The following is a 25,770-nucleotide window of genomic DNA, read 5'->3' as shown; positions in this document are numbered from 1 at the left end:
CAACTTTCTTAAACTTTATTTCATCCATCAGGATTTCAACAATATGGCCCGGTACAGTATTCTTCATGTACAAAAACCTCAAAATGCACATCAGCTGTACCTAGCCAGTGTACGAAATCAAACTACCCAATCAAAGCTCTAATTTTAATACGCTGCTACTTAATGCCCTTTGCATGATAATCTAACTGGATAAACAAGGAAATCACACTGGTGGTGCCCGTTATCTATATGTTATCTGAAGTGAATATGTGCTGAGTTGGGATTATCTGCCGATCACAGCTGAATTCATGGAACATTTGGAACTTATGGACACGCTTTCGGTACAACATGTGTTCAAGGCTCGCGAAGTTCATTGATTGATGTTGACGTAATTGGCGGAGCGCTTAGACTGGTGGTGGTGCGCTCGGCACTCGAGCTCCGTGGAGGCTCGAGCACGCGGCACGCTCACTTCAGTCGGTCGGCGCTTCGCCCCGCTAGTAGTCGTCGGTCGTCGCGGCCACACGCCTCCGCATCTCCACCTACACACGCACTATTGATCGCTTCATTCATAATGTTTTGAAGTATTCTCGCAAAACAAACCGGCCTTTTTGGTGCTATATTGTAAAAGTAAATCAAACATGTTTTTTACGAGACACTAATAAATAAGACTATTTTTATTAGCATTTTTTCAAAATAAGTGAGACATTTGAAGAACATTTTTGAACAGTATTATTTTATAAGAGTTTTTGTTGTTGGTGAATAAAAATCCAACATGAAGGATAAGAAAAAAGGGTAAGTTACACCATAGATACATTAAAATAAAAAATCACATGAGTTTCACGAACTATCACACAAAACAAAACATTGCGTTTTCACCTGTAATAGAGCTCTAAGTAGGTAGATATAAGTTGTGAATTTCAGAATAGGCGCTTTTTAATTAACGATCCGTGAGTTTACACTTAACTCTCCAACGCAGCTGGTCTAACAGAATAAGGTTAGACTGTTTTAATCACTTTCATTGCTATCACAATGTCGTTGCTTGGCTCTTTCTTATTTAAAATGCAAATGCAATCAGCGTGTTTGCTTTGATTAATGGATAGGATTTCTATATCCTTAGTCGGTTCAAACTATTTCATTATTGTAATATTAAACGGTACTAGGTAGGAATATACCTAGCCTAGGTAGGTTCCAAGGAGAATTATTTTTAAGGGTCTTAAAGTTAAAATACTTTTTTAACACAAGATATATTGGAAATATTGGGTAAGGTATATGCTTGTATTGTAACTTTAAATTCATACTTATTATTCGCATTTTCAAAACCAGACCTTCAACAGCAGACGTATAGCATTATTTACATGTGACATTACCCGCCATCGAATGTCAAGGGGAAGGTGGATACAACTTTAATGTTAATTATGGGTTAGAATAACAGCACTTGAGTTTCAAGAGTGCTTACATACTACCCAGCAATTTGTTATAATGACAGATAGTAATAACGTCCACAACACATATTTATCTAAGTAGGTACAAGGTCTTTTTTTTTCACAGAGCAGCAAAAACGTTAGAAATCGCGAAGATTGCGTAAACTTTTGCTCGGTCATTCTCGATCCTCTGTTTACTGCAAAAACTTTCTTTTCGTACTAAAATGTATCGTCGCAGTTGGTGATTTTAGTGTATCTGTCTGCAACCAGTTTAAGCGTTTTCAGCTTTGTGGGCTGCTCCAAACAATAGCCATTTTATTTTGTCGTATTCATAAACGCATTTGCAACTTGGCCCTATTGTGTCTTCATTCTGTATCAGACTTGTTCTCTTCTAAACGTTATAAAATAAAAATAATGTAAAGTAAAAATAAATAATAGTATTGGTCTATCGTAAATTGCTGATTTACTTATTAGATTGCATTAAACCTTTCTTATTTCTATCTTCGGGCCTAAGTGACTCCTAGCATCAGACGGTCAAACAGGTAGATATATTTAAAAGCCAGTCCCCATTTTTTGTGATCCTTTGGATCACGGTCAGGCTCTGCATTCGTGCTAGGGCTTTCAAATACCGGATTTTTTCAATTCCGGTACCAATACCGGTATTAGAAATTTCAATACCGTGATCACGTGATCACGGTATTGTCGGTCATACAAATATTGCAATACTCCAGATATTAAAAGTTGTCGCTCCTTTATGCGTCTTCGAAGTGCTTTTGCAAGATTTTGGCTTAAGTCATTAGCTTGACCATCTAACTTCGTCAACATAAATTTTAGCGCAATATCCGCTTTTAGTAAATTGGCATCCCGTATAGTACAGTACTAATATAGTTACTTTGACTACAGAAAGGCTGTTGTAAACATTTTTTAATATTGTCAAATCGAATTCGTCTAATTCGAAATCGGAGTTTAATTTTAGATCGATTACAACTTTTAAAACACAATCCTTTAGTTTTAAAAAGCGTCCAATCATAGCCCCAACATTATGACTAAAAATGAGATTGACTTCATCATGACGAACAAGAAGCACATAGTCAGAGACGTCTCCGTGACGAATAGGTTTAACACCGGTAGCGATCACCGACTTGTCCGAGGCTCTCTGAATATCAACTTCAAGGCCGAACGTTTCCGTCTGATGAAGGCCAGGCTCCGACCAACACTGCTCCAAACCATGACAGGATCTGAAAAGTTCCAGTCAAATTTGGAGAACCGATTTGCCGCCGTGGAAACCACAACAGACGTTAACCAGAACCACGAATATGTGGTTCGACATGTTCGACGTGGGGTGGACATGTGGTTCGGATCCTCAGGGAGGAAGGTTCGAGATTCTGTAACATGCAGCGTCAGGGCTTATGAAGAAACGACGTGAAAACCCGCCTCGTCAGCTAAGCGGGCTCTAAACCAAGAGATCAACAAGCACGTACGACGCGACCTCCGGTGCTCCAATACTCTTGACTTTCAAAGAGCAATTGAGCTGAATCGGGGGTCAAAGGTATTCGTACAATCTCTTGGAAGAAGCCACTTGACGAAGCTGACCACAACAAGTGGAGAAGTCATTTCTTCGGTGCCGGCAGTCTTTTCGGAAGTGGAAAACTTCTATGGCCGGTTATACGCATCGCATGCATCTCGACCTTATCCCGGAAATGAGGATTCTAGAGCCACATTAACACGCCATTTCACCGAAGACCTGCCAGAAGTCAGCAGTGGCGAAATCGAGATCGCTCTGAGACAGCTCAAAAATGGAAAAGCCCCTGGCGAGGATGGCATTACAACAGAGCTATTAAAAACAGGAGGTAAGCCCATACTGGGGGAGCTCCAGAAGGCTTTTAATGCCGTCCTGTTTGAAGGGAGAACTCCAGAGGCGTGGAGTAGGAGTGTTGTCGTCCTGTTCTTCAAAAACGGAGACAAAACCCTGCTGAAGAACTATCAGCGGGCGGGTATGCTGGGCGGGTTGGCGCTTAATACACAAGTGTGTGAGAATAAGATCACGAGTTGGTACAACTCGTAATCTAATACATCTTACACGAGTCGTAGTTATTTATCTTATTTAAAACAACTTCCTGTTAGTTATTACAACAAACCACAATAATGAAAATTATAAAAAGATGTAATACCGTAATCACGGTATTGGCTCCTCAATACCGGTATTGAAAAAATACCAAAATATATCCGTGATCACGGTATTACGGGATCCCGTAATACCGGTATTGAAAGCCCTAATTCGTGCACAGTTGGTTTCTCAGTAAACGTGTAGACGGGCAAAGCTTAATAGCTTTCTAAAGTAAAAATTGGTTTGGTTTCTGGTAGCAACACTTTTTCTGTTACATGTTACGATTATAGTACTATGAACAAATCTTGTATACCTATTCCAAGTTATCCAAAAAGCAAAGACCTCGTTGCTACAGTTTCGTGTCTTTTTTGTTGTGTTCAAAAAAAAGAAAGCGAACTCTGAGCGTATTGTAAGCGACTGTCAGAATTACAGAAGGATAAATTAAGGTGGTTCGTCGCTAAGGCGCTGGTCTTACTGAAGTGTTCAAACCGGTTTGTTATTTTTATTTTATACTGGTCTGACATAAAGATACAATAAGTTTGGATATAACATAATATGTAATAGGTAGTAAGTGCTGGAGCTTCGATGAACTTTCCTCCCAATACATAATACAAGATTTTCATCTCAAGAGCATGGAGCGGAAAAATAGGGATCGTAAATGGAGGCGCCTCATTGACCTAAAATTTTATAGCTCACCTACTTTTTGTCCTCACTAAAGGTCATCTGAAAGCGGTAAAGGAAATACTTGACAGGAAAGAGCGAATTTAATGAGATTTAGGATAAAAAATAAGGCAAGTTTTTCATGCTTGAATACAATACCTACGATAAAGGTTGGCAAGAGGGTCGATAGTTCGCGGTCAGAACTTTCCTGTTTAAAATTGTTAACGACGTTTAAAGCTAGGTACAAGCCATCAATAACAGTCGGATTAAATATTAATCCGTAAACGAAATCCGACGATCGCTGCATACGAAGCATCATTAAAACTCTTTGATTACCACTCTCCAAAAGTGCAACAATGCGACTTACACGATATGGTACTGATTATAACAACTCTACGTCTATGGCTTTATAAGGAACATTGTTAACTACAGTGAATGTAATCTATGTTAAAATCTAATTAACTATTGGCTTGTTACCTAATTTGTTACAGTTGGAATGTATTGTCACACGAAACTAGGTATACCTACCTACCGTTCAAGGTTTTAAAACAAAGTAACTACCTACCTATATTAGCATGAGCATCCCTAATTTTTATCCTAATACGGTACATTTCGCAACTATTATGAAATACCGGATTCATCTCCGTGATATGAACATCTGTAAAATCGATATGATCGAAAAATCGTAAAGATAAAAACTGTGACGGACTTTATAGCAAAGTCATGATAGGTACCTAGAATGACATGAAAAGATATAATATGTTGCATCACTAAAAGATATCGGTGATATAGAAAATGACGTCATCGCACCGTGACCGCGTAGTCCCCACAATGTAAAAAAATATAATTGATAACAGATTCAGAAAGGTATAGGGACATTTATTTGAAAGTTCTTTTTTACGATTTTTTTACCTTTGTTTTATGCACTTTATGTTAAAGAAGGGAAGAACAAAATATAAGTACTTATCTAGCTAGTTGATTTGGGAAAGTAGGTAATAAAAGTGCTGTGGTGCGGCAATTATGATCAATGGTATTTATTATAGAGATTTCTATGATCAGTTAGAAATAAAACAGCACAGAATTTTGTAATTTGGGTACGAAATTACAAATTATAAAGTGGATAATCATGTACTTAGCTATCTCCAACAGTTCAAAGTCGACAATGACGACACGATACCGTTATTGTAGGTACCTACCTACCTAATCGAACCCTATTACGTAATCTGCTATTTATTGCCAAATCCTTTACGAGGCATTCAAATTAAATGAAACTTCAGCAATAAACAGTTGCAAAACCTAAATATTGTTCAGTGTGATGCAGTGTGGTAGCAAACTACTCATTCAAAACTTAATGAGAAAATTTTATGGCGCTGTGTGCTCACGATAAACAGCTACATAACGTAGTATAGATCACGTTTTCCACTTGAATTGTTAAGAAACAAATAATGCTGCTAAAATGTTCGGTATTAATAATCTCTTGAGCGATTCTATACCGTATATTATTGATTTTCTGAGACAAATTGAGTGTCAACGACGCATGACCAAAGATTTCGTTGGCCATCCGTTCTTGTGTCTGAACTTTTGGGGGTCTAGTTAGTATGAATGAAGCATGACCTACAATTTTCCAGTGATGTCATACCATTGATATGCGAGTGCTTCAAAGATATGACATCGCAATTCTTAAATCTAGTTTTGGCAAGTGCATCATGCTTACAATCTAATCTACTTACGTTCAAAATCATTGCAAATCATCGTGAGAACACCCGGAAAAAGATTTTCGTACTAAGTACGTGGAATGATAATCTTAATATGTCAAGTCAGCATTTCATAAGAAGTATGCATGTAGATAAAATTGGTAAAGCTTCTGTGCAGTCCAGTAGATCATAAAAATGGTAAAGCTTCTGTGTAGTCCAATAGATCCCAACACATAAGTCTGTATAAAACAGTTAGGTGCTTACCTGTTTATTATGTAAGTATGAACCAGATCTAGGTACTATATAACTTACATAGGTACGTGAAAAAGATATGGATTGAAACTCATCCATGTATAATATGAATACATTCAATATTCAGCAACCGTCTCCAGAATGGTAAAATGTCAGCTCGAGCTCAGTAAGCTTGTGCAGTTCTCTAAATGTCAGGGGCACTAGTAAATTGATTTCCTCCAAAGAAGAATAAAATATTCAGTGCTTTTCTCCGTTGCTTACCGAAAATTACCACAAGCCTATGTAGGTATAGGGTTCCCACTTCTCATATTAGGCTTGTGGTAATTGTACCTGCATTTCGCATGAAAGTATTCCTATGCAGCATTGTCATACGGTATCCTGCCCAGAAGACTAGAGCTGCATTTGCACTTTGTAGGAATCTGAATGATGTTTCAAGTGAGCTACAAATGCTACAATGGCTCAATTTTCAAACATTAAAAAATTCCCAACAATACATGTTTCAACACATTTCGCTAAGTCAATTAAGTTCCGAAACTGACTATATCGTAGTCTACGTCTTTCTTCTTTACAATAGAGATTATAAAAAACATCATTATCATCATTTCGTTCATAAACGACTAAGCCATACCTGACTCAAATAATGATTAAAATTTAATTCGCCAAATTATAGGTTTAAGCCATTCCCAACGACGATATGCGAAATGACAAATGATGCCAACATTACAGCTTTAAGATTTGATGTAGATTAAACATAATCGCTTGTAGATAAGCATATATTATGCAACTTAGGTGCACGTATATTGATACTAATGTAGCAGTCGTACTTCAACCGACCAAAAAGGTTAAGGGTTAAAAGATAAAAGTATTTTTATTTACATTACGCCAGTCGCAACGCATTAGTACGGGCACAGGACGTCAGGACGAAGGGCCTGACTTGTGTTACTGGTCTACTCTCAATAAAATGGTCTTTACCATATTCGGTTTTGCTATACATTTCAAACAGAAATTCAGGGTCATTAGAATACAAAGGTGAGTTCACACATTGTTTACATAATTACAAAAACAGTGGCTTTGTTTTGTGTCTTTCAGTGTATTGTGAAATAGAGCGGCCATTCAGCAGAAGTACGAGAATCATTATGTTATAAATAGATGTTTCCTTGATTGTTGTTTCCTAGGCAGCGAATACATTAAAGCTTTGATACTAAGTTCATAAACATCCAAGGTTCAGAACACTTGGTGTACACAGAACCATTGATTGAAATACTGCTCTACCTATGTCAATAATATGTTTGTTATGCTTCTTAATATAGGTAATAATATAATTACTTATTGCCATTCATTGGGTCAATGATTATTTCAAGCAATAATAACTGTACTACATAAAAGTCTGTTTGTCTGAAAACTGCTTCTTTTATATCTAAGGAGACAGATTTAACTGTTTGCACTTTGTCCATATCTATAACATGTTGCATTTAATCTACTACACAGAATAATTAGTTTCCTTGTAATAACTATGAAAAAAATCTTAGGTAATTAAGCATAGTACCTACCGGCTGTAGGCACTAGGCTAGGCGTTCGCGGTAAAACATTCGCTTTGTAAGTAATCAATCAGATTCGCCTCGACAGCCGAACGATTAAATTGGTTTCGACCCGACAGGCTTCTGCTCAATTGATTAATAAAAGCTTGATAAGAAAGCAAGCACCCAGTAGTAAACATTTATCTAGAAAAATGCACTTCTTATGAATTATTTGATGATATTAATGATGTTTGAACATCAAATCATTACTTATCTCATAATATTAGAAATGTTTAAGCTAGAAGAATAGATAGGAACCAACGCTTCAAAATTCTTGGATATATCCTGTACCAACCAGAACAGACACGTTATTTTCTGTTTCGTGCTCGATTATAACTTAACTTATCATAAATGACTCATTTTGTAATTTTAATTAATCATAGAACTGTGATATCTTTATTTAGCTTCAGTGGATACTGTTGCCAGGTGTTTTAATGTGTAGATAGTATATGAATAGGGTACTTGTGAAGGTAATTTTCAAGGTACCAGGTACCAGCAGTAACTCATTTAGACCAGTACCAAAATTAATGAAATTAGGCTTACCTCTTAGATAGCAACGTATCTATGATATACAGATGAACAAACGTACAAACATATCTATTTCTACAGAGATGTCCATGAGCTGCGCCATTGTTACACAGACCTTCGATTTATTTTCTATAAAAAAAAAAGAATTGCTATTGTCTGCCTGCTGCTAAGCCGGATTATCTACGAAACCTGCCTCGTATAGGCCAGTCGGACAGATTGGAACTGTAACAATTGATCCATTGAGAAGACTTACACAGAGATTATGTAATCAAAATAATATCTACATTATAAATTGTTTCAATTTATTGTAACTTTAATATTGCGTAAGAAGACATACCAAATGAGCGATTTGTTTTAGTGCAGCATCGGTGATTAAACCCGCTTACCCGATAAGCAGAAGACCTTTTCGTCCGACTTTCATTGTCAAGATCGCTTTCAATTGTCATGACGGAAAACAATCGCACATTATTATAAATAAATGCGAGAGAAAACAATGTTATACAATCGCTAAAAAAACACTAGTGATATAAGTACAATTTCGTACTTTCCGACCTCACGTGACCGTACGTTGAACTCCAGTAACCCTTTATTCACGCTTGGCACGTAAATTGGAGACTTGCAAAATGAAAATAAAACAATGTACGATCATAGCGCAAAATAGTTTCTGTCGTAACCTGTACTATTCAAAAGGAATTTGGTAATTTGGCACAAAACAAAATATGTACTGATTTACCGACATTTATTTTGGGCCGTTTCTCTGCGAAATTGGATAAGTCACCTCAAGCTTTTTATATTCATATTAAACAAATAGTAAATACAATATTTTGGCTTTATCAAAGTTTTAGGATTACACGACACTTTATTCTTCTACGAAACATCGTTTCCTTATAGCCTAGGATTTGTCTTTTGTTTGAACTTAGTATGACACACAGACCATAGCTATAAAACACGACTATTGTTTTGCAATGAAAGAGTTAAAGAAATTAAACTTTAGTTACAATTATTGCATCATCTTTACTTTGTTATGCAGCCTCTTTGAAATCGGCCTAATCATTTCAATTGGCTTTTCCAAGTTTAAAATCTCCTAACAAATTCTTCTTTGTAACAGCGATGGAGCCCACGAGGCAATGCTGGGCGATGGCCAGGTGCCACAGATCGTCAGCAAAGAGACCAAGAAAGCAGACGAGTATGAAGCCCTTCAGAGTTTCCTGAGGAGCATCAGTTCCACAGCTACACTACCACCTTATGTGAAAGGAGAAACTTACTCCTCCACGCGAGGGGTGTTCAACCAGGTAGATATTCTTATTTATTTGTATAATAATCATCGGCAAGGATATTGAGCCCTGACCTTCACCTGCGCGGAAGTGATTTATTGGTTTATTACCGTAAGTGTACAGTGCGCAAAGCGATCCCCACTCTTCCGACGAGAGCTCATTATCCGTGCCGATAACTATAAGATGCCACTGAAGTAATAGAGCCATATAGTTATAACAGACTCCACATGGGAATTTGAACATCAAACAGCGTGTGTGAGCTATATTTCAAGACCAATACAATTTAGCCATTTGAAAGAACAATGATGAGTAGGAACAGGAAGAGTAAACAAACATATTATATTACATATCGATAGCAATGTAGTATAGATTGAAGACCATGGAATATTTTCAGTGGTATTCAATTTCATCGACCTTGAATCGATCGCTACATTTGAGTACCTAAGTAGTTCTTATTGGTGTTCTAAATTATTCACCCCTGAAACTCGTCGGGGGTCGGGTCGGGTAACTCTAGACTATTTCTTCAAACACCATTAGCATTTTGTAATGAAAAATGTACCAAATAAAACGCGAAACCAATGTCATACTTCATACCGTGACGTAGCTAGCTAAGCGTGGGTGCGCGAATTTTATTTTTAATCTAGCATTAGCAAAACATCTTCAAATTCTTTACTATTAGTAAACAACTAGTCATTGAACATCCTTGACAGTCGTTACGGGTAGTCAGAAGCCAGCAAGTCTGACAACCAGTCTTACCAAGGGTAATGGGTTGCCCGGATAACTGGGTTGAAGATGTCAGTCGCTCCTTGTAAAACACTGGTGCTTAGCTGAATTCGTTTAGACTCTTAGCCGACCCCAACATTGTTGGTAAAAGGCTCATGGGATGGATTTTAAACAACCAAAGGAATAGAAGTACTTATACATATCGAGTCCTTTACCGGCTCACATATAAAATCACGTATGGCATGAATGATGTAAATTATGCAAGCCAGTGGCGCTAGACGAACTTCACAGGGGTTTACCCGTTGCGGTAAATCCTCATAATTTCCTTAAGCTGGAGCTTGGTAAGCCCCAACTTAAGAACGTTATTTTTTATACTTTGTGGTTATTTATTTAAAACTAAGTTCTATAAGGCAGGTACCACTTTTTTTAAAGAGAGGGAGCCCATTACCTAATGTAACATCTACAAATATTTTTTTGCAATATTTCTCGGTCTTCAAAAGGCTGTATGAGATTAAAAGGCTCACGATAATATTGGACATTTAGAAGAAGGCTAATATGGATAATCTAAAGTAAACTTTACCATGCAAATTGGCACTAATTACAAGCCAAATAAAACGTTATCGTACTTTACTATTTCTACTGCCCGTTGTTTGCCCTGAACTTTGTTACTTAATACTAGCATTGCCATAATCAGAGGCTTAACCATTTTGCGAAGTATATTGTGGCAATATACGCCTTTCAAAACGGTTGTAATTAATCCAATCCAGCTCTAAACCAAATCCAAACTTCTGTATGGATATTAGTTTAGAAATGTTTAAGTCTCTTCTATTCTACACAACCGTTGCCTCCAAAACTTGATCCACTTACGCAGACTCGGCAGACTTCATATGTATTATATGTAAATAGGTTGTATACCGTAACTGGACAGTCCAAAGTCACAATCACAACATTGCCTCACAGAGTCACTACGCAAAGTCTAAATATTATCTGTTAACTAAAACGGTGACATTGACCTCAAAGCTGTTGATATTTGCATACGCATAATGTATGGAAAATTGCAACACGCTCCAACCAAAGTTTTGACAATGACATTCTAGTTTTATGGCGATAAAATTATGTTAATATGGACAGTAAATATTATTTCAACACATTACTGTGAAACAATGAGATGACGTATCTCCAACTGGATCAACTTAGATATACACTTTAACGTATATAGGTACCTACGTTGAACTATGTAAGTATGTCTCTTCAAATAAAATAAAACTGGCCAGACACAAAATTATATCAAACAACAAAAAACCAAACCTATTTGCAAACGCTCTCCTACAAATCGTCAAAAGACTACCTCTTATCTGACTAAACTAAAGCATTAGCATTAATTCCAAAATGTGTCTTTGATTAATGTAGACAGCCCCCGAATTAAGAATAAAGAAAAGCGCTTACACAAGTTCAGAAAAAAAGTAACTGTAGTTACTTACAATATTCTATAAATAAGCTACATAAATCTATATCTTTCTCTAGAGTAGGTATTGAAGAATGAAAACAAAGCATATGTTTAGTATGTAAATTGTTCCGCCAGGTTAAAACAATGAAGTGTGACATGATGAGGAAACCCGCGCTTGTAGTAATATCAAACTGTGGCCGTGACTGCTACTATGCGGATAAACGATGCTGTATCAATGTGGTTGACTTTCAACGATTATATATACTTAGCTGTGTATGTATGAAAATTGCAATTTCTAGCCTTCGTTTAATCGTTCCTCGTTTATATGTTACACGCGATCTTACACTAAAGGGTTTCCACTGGTAAAGAGTTCAAAAAAATGAGAAGTGTTTTATATGACATTACAATTACTAAACAGAGGTAGAACTAAAAGGAAATAAGACGAACTTATGCTACTTTTAACATAGTAGCAAAATCTGTCAAAATTTTACATTGTCTCCACGTGACTCATGGGAACACTGCAATATGTCCCAAATAAGGTCACACCTAATCAAATGTCCACGTTCATAACAAGTGGGGTGATATGACAGCTCACTGCCATTCACCAAGCATTACTTAGTTAATTAAAAACTTCCTTCAAGCTGCTATCGACTTGAGCTTGACAAGGATGAGTAGTTCGCAAGCGTTTATTCCAATTAAATAAATTGCCTGTTATAGGAACTGACACTAGCTGAGCATGACAGGCCTTAGCAACATAAAACAAGTGTACAATTTCATACAGATTAATTAGATTAGATACAAAGTTGAGGGTCGAAACTGACCAGTTGAATACAGTATTTGGAATGTCATTGTCAAATTGTTTCAAGCGTGGTCATGTTGCAATGTTCCATTATCTTCAAACCTACTTTACATACGGGTTTTTAATGACTGTTGTGTCGAGATCTTTTAATCTTTGAACATTTCTCGTTCTTAGCGATAAGCAAAACGTGACAAAAATCATGAAATATTTCAGCCCATTGTCCAGTATACAAACTAAACATTTTTGCTTCAACTGTCTGAAGGTAATCAAGACTAAATAAAACTCCAGTGAGTTGATTGGTATTAATTCTTTTCTCGTCCTATTTTATCTGACTCCCACACATGACCCAAACTAGACCCACTCACCTACATTCTACTACAAACAAACATTATCACGAAACGGTTGCGTTATCTCACTGTTGAGCCTTACTTCCTGAAACAGACGACTAAACAAACTGTACCTAATAATTGTCAGATAAGGAGGTCAGTCAGCTCAGGTTTAATCTCTGCCCGACCATAGATCCGACTCACCTCAAATTAAAGTCACAGTAAACAATTTATACGGATGTAATACAAGAATTAACAATTGTTATTGAAATGTTTACATACAAGTAGCGATATCATATGGCATTGTTGATAAAACATTAGATAAAACTTTTTGTGAGTAAAATTTTTAACTCTTGAATCACTTTGCATCATTTTTAACTGGTAGCTACCCAATAACCCATGTAATCTATGTCGTTGTCGGTATATTGCGCAATTTTCCCAATACCGACAGTCATATGCCTCAATGTATACTAATATTATAAAGCTGAAGAGTTTGTTTGTTTGTTTGTTTGAACGCGCTAATCTCAGGAACTACTGGTCCGATTTGAACCATTCTTTCGGTGTCAGATAGCCCATTTATCGAGGAAGGCTATAGGCTACTTTTTATCCGGGTTCGTGCAGAGGTTCCCACGGGATGCGGGTGAAACCGCTGGCAGAAGCTAGTCATAGATATAAGGAAGAACTTTATATATTTTTATGGTCGAATAGCTAAGTAAGATAGTACTTATAGAAGTAGGTAATCGAACAGCTGATGTCTGACTTTGTACCGTGTTATACCTAGTATCATTGTCCCTACGATAAGAATATCTCAATAAAGTAAAAATATTTACCTTGCAACAACTTCAATAAATGTATACTCAGGTTAATAGCTGTATTATACTTACAAATCTACAATAAAAGAAATATGATTCAGAAAGAGATAAGGAATGTGATTTTATCAAAGGAAATATATCATCTGTGACGATGACCTCGATTCAGGCATTGATTGAATAAGATACGATATAAGTAAGTAAATGACTGATTAGCTGATTAGGTTAAAAGATAACATTTCGTTATAAAATAACGTGATGATTTGAATTTATTATAGATATCACCACCTCATATTTTATCGATTAGCAATATTATTATAAGTTAACCATATTTTTAGTTAAAATTAGAGGTAAATTGAAGATTTTTCCTGTCATGACAAGAACCATATAAAATAACGTTCAGCATTAAGTTCTTTATCGAACGCGAAAACAGTAAAAATAACGTTTTCTCGAACATTACGAATTAAACAACCGGCCGATAAAACCGGCAATATCCGTCTGAAACATTCCTATGTTCGATATATTTTCTTATTTAGAGATTACTTCTGAAATATAGCAGAGACATAACTAGAGGCATGGTTTTTAATACTTACGATATTCGCGCTTTCTATTAGGTCGACCTGTTATATAAGGTTACTAATTAAAACAAACTTCCAAGGCGATCCTTCGCTACGATTAGCGTCATGAAAATTGGCAGCTGTATGTAATTCTGATGACAACACAATAATATGGTACTGTCACACTGATTTGATGAAAGAACCGGAAAATATAAACTGGAACGTCATAATGGAACGTTGTAATTCGACTCGTTAGAACAGTTCTGTAATGAACTTTGACCATTTTACGTGCATTTATAAAAAGTTTTGTTTCTAGAGTTTTTTAACTATGAATTTTCTTTCAGTGCCTAATAACATGCGCCGTGCTTATTCTGGCGGCGGGAGCTGGTCATCCTATTGGTTTCTCGGCCGTCGCCTTGCCACAGCTCAGGATCGAGAACAGCACCATGAGGATAGACGAAGAAATGGGATCTTGGATCGGTGAGTCCCATAGCTTTATATGAATCTTTAAGAATAACCTAAACAATCGTTTAGATCGTGAATAGGAAATGATAGGTCGGAAAAAATAAATAAATAAATAAAAACAAGACGTGCTTACAAAAACCCTCAGGACAAAGCAGATATAAGTAGACAAAAATTGTTCCATGCGATCATCAAACCGACCGAAATGACCGAAATTAGTCGTAAGTATAAGCAATGTTAGAAGTTAGTCTAATTAATAACATTGCGGCACCAATGACTACCGCAAGTCCCGAGTAGGTAGGTACCTGTGTATCCTACCTACTGTAAGTTCGTTATTATACGTAAATGCAATAAACCTACATTATTAATTTATGAATTATTTATCTCTTTAGAAAACTTGAAAAAATAAGACTATTACAGGCTCTTGCGCAACATTGTGCAATCAGAAGCTTCCAACGAAATTATTGTTACCTATCCAAACTAATATTATAAATGCGAAAGTAACTCTGTCTGTCTGTCTGTCTATCTGTCTTTTCTTCACGCCTAAACTACTGAACTGATTTGTGTGAAATTTGGTACAGACATAGTTCAAACTATGTTTAACTTGAGAAAGGACATAGGATAGTTTTTATTACAAAAAAAAAAATATTCCGGACATATAGCGCCATCTATTGGTCAAATCAAAAATCTGCTGGTAGTCACTATTCCACGCGAACGAAGTTGCGGGCAAAAGCTAGTGTTAAATAATAATAAGCTTACATCGGTTGGTAATTCACCACCACCATTGATAAACATCACCATTGATAAACTGGGCCCCGATTCTCCTAAGTTAATAATGTCAAAATCGAATAGAAATCGAATCGCAATATGATCGTAATAGCAGTTTTAACCATATCGGGCATTCTGCTACTAATAAAAGACCAATCGTATTCGATTGACATTTGATTGGTGTGCGATTGGTCTGCTATTTTGATGATTTTGGTCTATACGGTAGTTTGCTGTACAATCATTTTGCAATCGCAAATCATTTGCAGACAAAATGATTCATTATTGAATGACAGAACAGGATAAAAACGTTTATTTCAAAGAAAAAATAGCGGAATGCCACATACGCTTCAATCGTAATCGAGTCGGGATTGGATCTCAGTCGAATCGAGTCGAACGTCAATCGAATGGCGCTTAAGTAAAATTAGGAGAATCGAGCCCCTGTAAAGTACTTGAACTTGTTGCAGCCTAAGCACAGCTTGTTTACTTAGAGCCATGTACATTGCACATACCTACCTATAAATGTCCAATCAGGCTGACGTGGAAGTCTATATAAGAACTAAACAAAACTAGGTACTTAATTTTACCATTCACAAAAACGACGAGAAAGAATGAGGTTCTGTATCTTCCATGATTCACCCAATCGAAACGGTAACCTACGTTTTCCGGAAAACCCTACTGGAAAAGTCCAAACTGACAACGTGTTAAGAAGTGAAAGAAATATTTATTTATTTATTTAATCAATGGGACATTCATAAAATTTATGAACACTAATTTAATGTGTGTCTGTTTCGCAACATTGTATTAAATAATGACAAGCAGATCTTCAGACATGTTATGTAAATCAGGTAAACGTAGGTTTTATTGGCTACAGCTGTGACCGAAATTAATCGTAATAGTTAGAAGTGAACACCTGAGGAATATTTATTTACTTAGAATAATGTACATCTATTGTTAGGAGTCAAATTATTTTAAAAGATTAGATCACATGTTTTAAAAAATATTATTTCTCTCAAGTAATTAATATCTCCAGTAAGAAAGTTAACAGACAGACAGAATACTGGCTGTTAGTATTTTTTTCCGACACTGCTCAGTCAGTGCAGATTCCTAATTCGATTTATCTTTTAACGCATAATTAAGCATTATTAAACGGTCTGATTTCGCAATTATTCATGGCCAAATAGAAAATCAAGGTAATAATTAAAGGCAGAATTTTACGCGTGGAGGTTTCTATCCAACTACTGGTTGTCTTTAGTCACCATCGTGGTGAAAAACAAAATCATAGAACAGGATATGAGTTTATGAACTGTGAATTTACTCGTTGCTAACCTACAGATCAACTTAATAAAATATAAAAAAGAAGAGAACCAAAGAAGCAAAAAGTTAATCAGTGTCCACAAAAAGAACGCCAAGACTTCTCACGTGTCATTGTCGACAGATTTTTTGTTAAATGATGATGTTACTAAGTTACAAATGAATTTACATTACACAGTCGCGTGCAACAAACGCGTTTGGCACGTGTTTTACTGTAAACAGTGTCGGAAGCCGTTACGTGACACCCTCGCTCCGCACATACCAAAGTCCGGACACATTATAAGTTGTGACGTAACGCATTCAAATAGGGGTCCAAAGTTCTGAAGAGAAAATATTTTAATGTAGAGCTCTAGATGCTTATACATATATGATTAAGGTGAATACTGTGACATTAGACTAAACATCAATTTCCCGCTTTTCCCGCATTTGAATGAAATGAATGAATGATTAATGAAACGTGTATTATCAATTTTCACCATTCCCACATAACTAAAACCGTTACCTACGAAGTTAAGGAAGCTTTGTATTTCTAGAAAATTTTATTTTAATTTACTGAATAAATATTGAAACAAATGGTACTATTTAAATTGGCTTAGACAGCAAAAAATTACGTTCATTAGTAACAATTGACCTTATAATTATTTATGAAGCAGAAACGTGTCCGCAATTAGAACTATTAATAATTTATTACTCATTCTTCTTATATTCATTGCATAACACTTTTGTTTGCATAAAAAAATATGATACTCAATAAGAGCTTTGGTTTATTTCCCTCTATAAATCTTTCAATCCTTACAGTTTCGAAGTACCTATCGGTATTGCAAGACCTCTTTCAAACAAAGCTAATAGCATATAATATGTACAAGACTTCTGCGATGTAAGAACAGACCCAAATAAAGAAACTGCCTTTATTTAAAGAAAAAGTAGGTTGTCTGACGCCTTAAGCCTGAAATGTCAAGGTTTAGCACCTAATTCTGGCCACAAATACATTGTAATCAGTCTTTTTATTGTCAAATTCTAACGCATCCACAATTAACGATGAATTACGAATAATAAATATCTAAAGCAGACTGAAGACTCATAAATGCAGCAGTTTGAAACAATGAAATAAATTTTTTATTTCTTTTATTTACTCAATTTGCACAATTTGTTTTTTATGTGCGGTTTTTCATGCACGTTTTCCATAACGACTTTAAACCTCGTCTCATATCTCTTTCCTATGCAAAAAACAATGTTGCTTCTTTTTATTTATCTGACATCAAGCGACTTTGTAGCTTCAATAAATCTATCGATAAAAACATATGTGTACGTGCTTTATGTAGGTATGTTTCTACCTATCACATGATTATACAAAGTTAGTAATTGAATCAACACTTTTTTGAAAACTTTTACAAAGAAATGTGTACCACAAACGATGAATGACAAACTCCATTGTTGTATTAGCAAACATCACTGATTCATGAAAGCGACTGAATCAGAGTGTTGTATCAACTTACATTTAGAGTTTGTCCACCTAATTATGACGCAGATCCATATAAGTACAGTAAAGAAAAGTTCTCATTACAATATTTAAGAATGGAAATCCACTTAGGTACTTATAGGAACTTCTATTTGGTTCGGGTAAGGGAGCGGTAAGGGAGTGCTAGTCTCTTACTGACTAAAAACCTGTGTTCCGTCCGTCGTAGGCCTTTCATGTACCAGGGCCGCGGTAACTATTTCGAACAATCCCGCAGCCCCGGCAGAGGTACTTAGAACTTAGCTATAGAGTATAGTACGATTAGTACATTACATATATATCGATGAGTAGGTACAATTTGTAGTTTCCTATGGCTAGGATAGGAAAACACCACTTTTGCCGTCGCATTTTATCGTATCACGTGGAGTGAAATGCATTGCTAAGCCACAGGTCATGTCATAGATAGGTACATCATTCACGTCATTAAAATCTTAACCCTAAACCCCCTCACGACTATTAGTAGACAGCTGTCGATATAGAAACCAGTGAAAACTACTTTTTATCACCGCTGTAACTTATTTTCAGGAAAGCATGTACGCAGAAATGACTTTCATGAAAACATTAGGTACTGAAAAATGTATGCTCGACCTTTTTACAACTTTGTATCTACTAATGCTACTATGTACTTCAAAAAAGCCTTTGCAATCTCTTATGAAAACTTGCACTGGAGCGACTAAGTTATTTATTTACTTACATTTACCTATAACAAATTCCTTGTTGTGACAAGTAATCATTACACACACGCTTGCTGTAATTTTAGTCCCCAGAACATTGCAATCCATCAAAATGACCCCGACAAGGATTGCATTACCTAAAATTCATAACCAGTTTTATGAATATTAGATAAGGACATATCTGTAATCATTCTCAAGGATTGCGAGACTAAATAAATGAGCCCAAAATCTAAACAAGTTCAGAAATTATTATTTTTGGATCTGAATTTCGTAATTGCATCGGACCACTACCACTTTCATTTGCTATTTCTCTCCGTAACGATAAAGGTAATAATATATAATAGGTAAAAAGGTAATAAAATTACAATATTAAAACGTCAATCAATCACCATTACAAAGGAAACGTATAAAATTGTATGTCCACATTTGGTATGGTCCGCATGTTTTCCTTGCAAACAGTTGCAAGCATCATTGATAAGCTACACTGCCAATTACAATGGTTTCGTGCACAATCCTTGCACGAAAAAGCAAACATTCAACTACATTTGTTGATAAACGATGTCAACAGAACCTGTATTTGGGTTTAAGAGTTCAAGACAAAATAGTGACAATCAAATGAAGAGTGCAATAGTACAGCAGTTTCAAAAAAACTAAATGTTGACAAAGTTCCTTATTATGCTGTTCATAACTACTTAAATCAGTAGTATGTGCCAACATGTATTACTAACTTATTACAGAAGCGAATGCAAAACAGTTTACATTTATATAGAGACATGCAGATTACTGCATCATCATGCACTAAGCACAGGATCGTGGCGTGATCAAATTGTGATCATCACGGTGCGATGTTATTGACCTATGGCTAGTGTTATGATGACACACATATGTATTTCTATTATGAAAGTAGTGTTTGGACTAGAGTAATAAACTTAATAATTAAAATTAAATAACATTTTAACACATAAACATGATATTTATGTACAAGACTTAATAACATAGTCCAAAGTCCAGCATTTCAAAGTTCGCGCATTACTAAGCTTTTTTGCGAGATCAAATCAAAGTCCAAACTTAAGTAAATATTGATACATAAATAGTTAATAGGTCCCCAATAACAACTATTATCTTTTCACACTACTTAGCAACGGTAGCAACAAGCATTACCTTTGTGATTTTTAGTAAGTTAATTAATCTTTGAGAGACGTTTTTAAGCTGGTATCGTATACTCCTTAATACATGAGAATTAACAGAAAGACGAACATACCCTTACTTACCGTACCGTAATTTACCAGTGTATTCCATTCCTAAATAATATGTAGGTACAAATTTCTAACGACAAACATCTTTTGTCCTCGCAGCAAGCATACACTCGGCGGCGACGCCACTGGGATCGATGTTATCTGGTCCAATCATGGAGGCTATCGGGCGCAAGCGGACCCTACAAGCATGCACCCTGCCTCTCATTGTCGGCTGGATCATAATAGGCACGGCCTCTCATCACGCCCTCCTTCTCCTCGGAAGAATCGTGTGCGGATTCGCCGTCGGCATCATGGCAGCACCTTCGCAGGTAATTCAAACGCTGTGATTTCATAAGTTTGTAGACTCAGACTCACGTTTGTTCAATTGCACAAGACCTACTTATATTAATGAGATCTCGAGATACTCAGCCAATGATCCTCTAAGTACTTTAAAATTGCTGCCACTCGTGCGATGCGCTTTCACCTGTAGATACAGAATCTCGAAAATTGCCACATCGACAATAATAACCTTTTCTTTTTACAGGTTTACTTAGGGGAAATTTCAGAGCCAAGACTGAGAGGGTTATTAATAGGCACGCCATTCGTTGCGTATTCTCTTGGCGTGTTATACGTTTACGCGCTCGGGGGCGCTCTGCCGTGGCGGTCGGTGGCTCATCTGTCCACTGTGCTGCCAGCCCTGGCTTTCATAGCTTTGTGCCTGTCGCCTGAGAGCCCCACGTGGCTGGCGCGACGGGGGCGCTTCCACGACGCTATGGCTGCAATGTCACGCTTGCGCGGGGATCCAGACACTGTAAGTATCTTGTAACGTAAATGAGGATACCTACCTGTTATGAAAACTGCCATGAGGGGTATTTATCGATTCAAAAAAAAGACACCCAAGCGACAAACCACATCGTTAATGAATCCAAAAACTTCGTTGTCATTTTTCAAAAATATTTCTGAAACTTAGTCTACTTAGTCGAGAACCTATTTATTCAATTCCACCCGATTGATTTCATGAAAAGGTCACAGGGTGCGATTGATTATATTATGTGAAAGGTCACAAAAGTATGACCCTGAAGTCAATAAGTACATAATGTTGTTTCGATAAGATAAAGTTCGTGTGTAGTCTGACAGTCTGCAAGTCTTTGCTTACATGGCATTTAGTCAATCACCTTATTCATAACATGTTACTATTCATAGATTCGTAATGCAAGATTGTGGTGTTAATAAATCTCCGAAACAATGCTCCGAAACGTTTACTTATTAGACATGTTAAATCTGGCACTTTACTAATGTCGGTATTCCCCCATCCTTCTCTCTGAACAAGATTAAGTAGCTTCTCATATAGGTACACTGTACATAGATGTTTTTTAAGTCTTTAATCTGTTATATTTGACACTCACGGTTTGTATCCAGTGGGGCCATTGGCCAAAGTCCGAACTCCGTAACGGTGTTTTTTGTTGATGTGAGTAGATTTGCTAGCCAGTTAAAATATCGATTTACTAGATAGATAGGTGGAGTACCTACCTATAGTATATTGCGAAGCAGCACCTCTTTAATACCAACCTATTCCAAAATAGGTAAAGATGCCTCTCTCATGGTCATAGCTTTTTCATATTCACAAGAAATTTTGCTCTATAGCCAAAAAGGTATAGAAAAGAAACCATACCTTTTAAAGGAATCCCGAGGTCTCAAACTTAAAATGGCATTATTAAAGCAGCAATTTTAAATGTCAGGTAGAACAATGCCCATAAAATATTTACAGCGGATAACGTTAGTTTTTTTCGTTGAACTGAAATGATTAGAAGTTTGAGTGGAAATCCTATTTTCATCTTTCACACTAAAACTAGGCAGGTACCTCATAATAGATTTTGATGTAACTAGGCAGCAATAGTTAAAGCATGAACGTAGTAAAAAAAGTTTATAGGCTACTGCTTAAATATGGGTGCGGGAAGTAAGAAGTTTCTTCGAGAATCGGATGAAACCGCCGCGCCGGCGGAAATATGTTTCATCGAAAAATTTACCAATTTTTTCTACCAATCTATTTTTGCTAGCTTTCACAAGTATCTTATACCTTACTACGTGATATGCAAGGGATAGGAGATACGCGATTCTCACTTTCACGACCTCTAACTAAACGTAATTTTTCTAGTTTCGCTAACTAAATATAACAAGAAAATCCAATACTAAATATGCTTTCTACCTTTTAATCTTTTTACTATTTTTATCTACATGCAAAATTGTACTTAGCAACACGTATCTCTACATTAGCTGTCTACAATGTACAGTAATGTAGGTCTCAAGTCTCTCAGTTCTCGAACAGTCGAGTCGTCAAGCAAACTCGTTTAAATTAATGACCGCCACTGTTTTGAAGCATGCTACACACAAGTTTGTTTATATCACGCTATATTGTTTGTACATCGAAAGCCTCGGACGCACATGTGATTGCTGTAAAATGGCCTCTTAATGAGCTCAACGAGGAAGGAGGCACACGACAATTGATATGTCATTTTCTCGAACATGTGCCGAGTTGCCGACACAAACAAATTCAGGCAATAAATAAACGTGCAATGGAAGCCTGGCTGGTAAAAATCCGTTAATTATAGCTATTGTGTTTCTTATTTAAAATTGCGGGGTCAGATAACCACATTAATTACAATTATTGCAATTTAAAATGATTTCCTCCAATCATTAGGTAGGTAGTACCTAATCAAAAGGTATCTTCTACCTACTTCCATAGATGGACGTTGAAAGATGGTCCTTCAACTTAGAACCTGGAAACAAGTGAAAACCAACAAAAAGTTTAGTTTCCACATAAAATATTTAAGTCTTTTAATAAGATACATATCCGTTGATGTTAATTAACTTGACCGATATCAATTATTTGTAAAAGAAATTATGATTATGAGCATGATGGATAACGTAACGGCCATGGGTTACCGTACTTATTACAATACTCGCCTTGCTTATGCATTCAGAAAGTTCTGCGTCATATCAATAGGACCAGTCTTCTCAATAAACAATCCATTTGATTTAGTATCGAGTCCTTGTCTCATAAAAAATAATTAATATTAATGCTGTTTTTATTAAAGTAGCTTCCCTTGCAATGATTTTAACGATCCTGATTATCATACATAAGTAATCCTTCACGACATAGGTATTAGGTAAATTGTTCTGTTTATTCGTAGGCCCAACGTGAACTCCACGAGTTAATATCAGCCCGGGAGAAGGAAAAGGCTCGCGGTGAAGAGAAGATAAACTTCCTAGAGACTGTTAGACGGGCGCCGGTGCTGAAGCCACTGCTCCTGATCAACGCTTTCAACATACTGCAGATATTGTCCGGCAGTTACGTTGTTATCTTCTACGCTGTGGACATCGTTAAAGACTCCGGTGGCGCACTTCAACCCACTGTGAGTACAACACAACAGAGCTGCAGTATCTAGACAGACTAAACTGTTTTATTTATACATTCTAATTTTATGTTGAGATACCTACACTTACCTATCCTGAGCATACATAGTAGATTTCAATGATGTTGTCAGTCATTCTGAGCTTTGAAAGTTTATGTGCGTGTTTTTTTTTGTACAGATGGCAGCTAACGCAAGTGCGCTGGTGCGGCTGGCAGTGACGGTGATAGCGTGCATCCTTCTGTTGCGCATCACGCGGCGCGCGCTGGTGCTGGTGTCGGGCATCGGCACAGCGGTGTGCACGCTGGCCCTCGCCGCGCTGCTGTCGCAGGGCCCCGGCTCCGGCGTCACGCCCCCCGCGCTCATCCTAGGCTACGTCGCCTTCAACACCCTCGGCTTCTTCCTTCTCCCCGGACTCATGATCGGAGAACTCCTACCCACCAAAGTTCGAGGACTATGCGGCGGCTACATATTCTGCCTCTTCAACTCTGTCCTCTTCGGATTCACCAAGCTATACCCAGTCATGAAAAACAGTATAGGCATCGCCGGGGTATTCGGACTATTTGGTGCCTCATCCCTTCTCGCTACCGTAGTTCTATTCCTTCTTCTGCCAGAGACGAAAGGCAAGTCTCTTCTACAAATAGAACAGTATTACCAAAAACCTAATATTTTGTGGATCTCGCGTAAGAAAATGACGACAGAAAGCCAAAGGGTCTGAAGGAACGTATTTAAAGATGTTGTACTTAATAAGCGAGCGTGTGAGTTGTGACTGCTTGCATGATATGTGAGTACTCCTACAGTAGTGATGTACCTTGTAGATAAAATGACAAAATCTCAACCGATACCTCAATCAAAATATAAGGATATTTTTACCCGATTACCGGAAAAGGGTAACTGCTATCGCACTAACTCGATGAAGCTGTTATGTATTCTGTGATAAAAGACTAATATCCGTAGCATTCGATAAAAGTAATCAGATGCCTTCATTATTGAACAATAATAGGTATTGAAGCTCCATGAGCCATAAATAAATAATTTGCTATTTAATTCAATCGATTAGGTAGAGTAAGAAAGAGGATTTAAAATTTAATGTATGCAAGTAATTTTTTATCAATATAAAGCTGTTATATCTACTGTTACAAGTAGAGAAATGTGATTTTACGTATCCGAAAAATGAGCTAACTTATTTTAAACACAAATAAAATACATTGAAATTAAATCACTAGTTGTAAGTAAATTCACTTATGCGGTTATTCCGTTATCAAGACCATGCCTTTTGTAATGTTTCTAATACGATGTAAACCAAAAATAACTGCGGTATTAAATACCATTGTAATATAGCAATGAGAGATTTTTATCTGTGATTTATGTAAATGTCCGCTTAAGAGATGTATTTGCAGGCGATTAATTAGGTATAGAAATATAATATTTATGTACTTATCGATATTTATCAAGGTATTTAATATTTATCATGTTTCTATGAACAATCAATAACTGAAAACTAAAACATGTGTCCTGAAAACTTATAGGAAAAAAGCAACTTTGTAACTCGTTTACAAGAGATAATGAAATCTTAGGTACATAAAAATATTGTACATTGTAATGAGCCTATTTGAATATGAAGGCTTTTATTCTCGAATACAACAATATATTACTATTATTTATTTTCACACGCTGCCAACTGACTGGTTAGACGTGGGTAATACCAACAGCATGAAGTTTATTTTTGTAGATCGACATAATTATGTCAAACTAAACATCTACGTATTGAAAAAATAAACATCATGTTATTTAACTACCAAGGCCTTGTTTTATTTTTGCCTAGCTGTTATATAACAGTATGTAATTTAATAGCAGATTTAAGGGTGAGTTGCACCATTTAACTATTACGATATCTAAACCATAATCAGCCGAATAATTGCCACCCTTTGGTCAAATCAGCGATTTGACAACTGAAAATGGTTCGGTTATCGTCATAGTTAAAAGGTAACCCTCTGTAAATGTTATGAAACTACCTAAGTACTGCTGACCTGTGTGATTTAAGTTTCCATTTTGAAACTAAGTTTTTGATTATTTGTGATTTACTTAGCGAAATTACGTGATAGAATCTAACCATCTATGTTGTTAGTATAAGAGCAGTTATTTTTCTATAGCCACATAGAAAATTCCAATTTGTGATAAAAATAAACTATTTAAAATTAATAACGTTTCTTATTTAAAAATTCTCTATTATCAACTAGG

The 25,770-nt window shown here is 36.4% G+C and overlaps 1 protein-coding gene across 2 annotated transcripts; it reads left to right on the top strand.

Moving 5' to 3' along the window:
* The first annotated feature begins 349 nt into the window (after positions 1 to 349).
* LOC110374692 (facilitated trehalose transporter Tret1) lies at positions 350 to 25,734 on the top strand. 2 transcript variants are annotated; one of them, XM_021332518.3, is made up of 7 exons: positions 350 to 771; positions 9,327 to 9,510; positions 14,498 to 14,633; positions 20,240 to 20,448; positions 20,664 to 20,930; positions 23,311 to 23,532; positions 23,711 to 25,734. In XM_021332518.3, the coding sequence occupies exons 1-7, from the start codon at positions 752 to 754 to the stop codon at positions 24,245 to 24,247; spliced, it is 1,575 nt and encodes a 524-aa protein (XP_021188193.1). In that variant the 5' UTR covers positions 350 to 751; the 3' UTR covers positions 24,248 to 25,734. The 2 variants fall into 2 exon arrangements, with proteins under 2 accessions (XP_021188193.1, XP_049694462.1); XM_049838505.2 differs by lacking the exon at positions 350 to 771 and adding an exon at positions 7,009 to 7,142.
* Positions 25,735 to 25,770: the final 36 nt, after the last annotated feature.

This window comes from Helicoverpa armigera, chromosome 8 (assembly GCF_030705265.1).
Source record: "Helicoverpa armigera isolate CAAS_96S chromosome 8, ASM3070526v1, whole genome shotgun sequence".
Classification (NCBI taxonomy): Eukaryota; Metazoa; Arthropoda; class Insecta; order Lepidoptera; family Noctuidae; genus Helicoverpa; species Helicoverpa armigera.
Note: the sequence above shows the minus strand (reverse complement) of the source record. Positions and strands in the feature narration are given on the sequence as shown.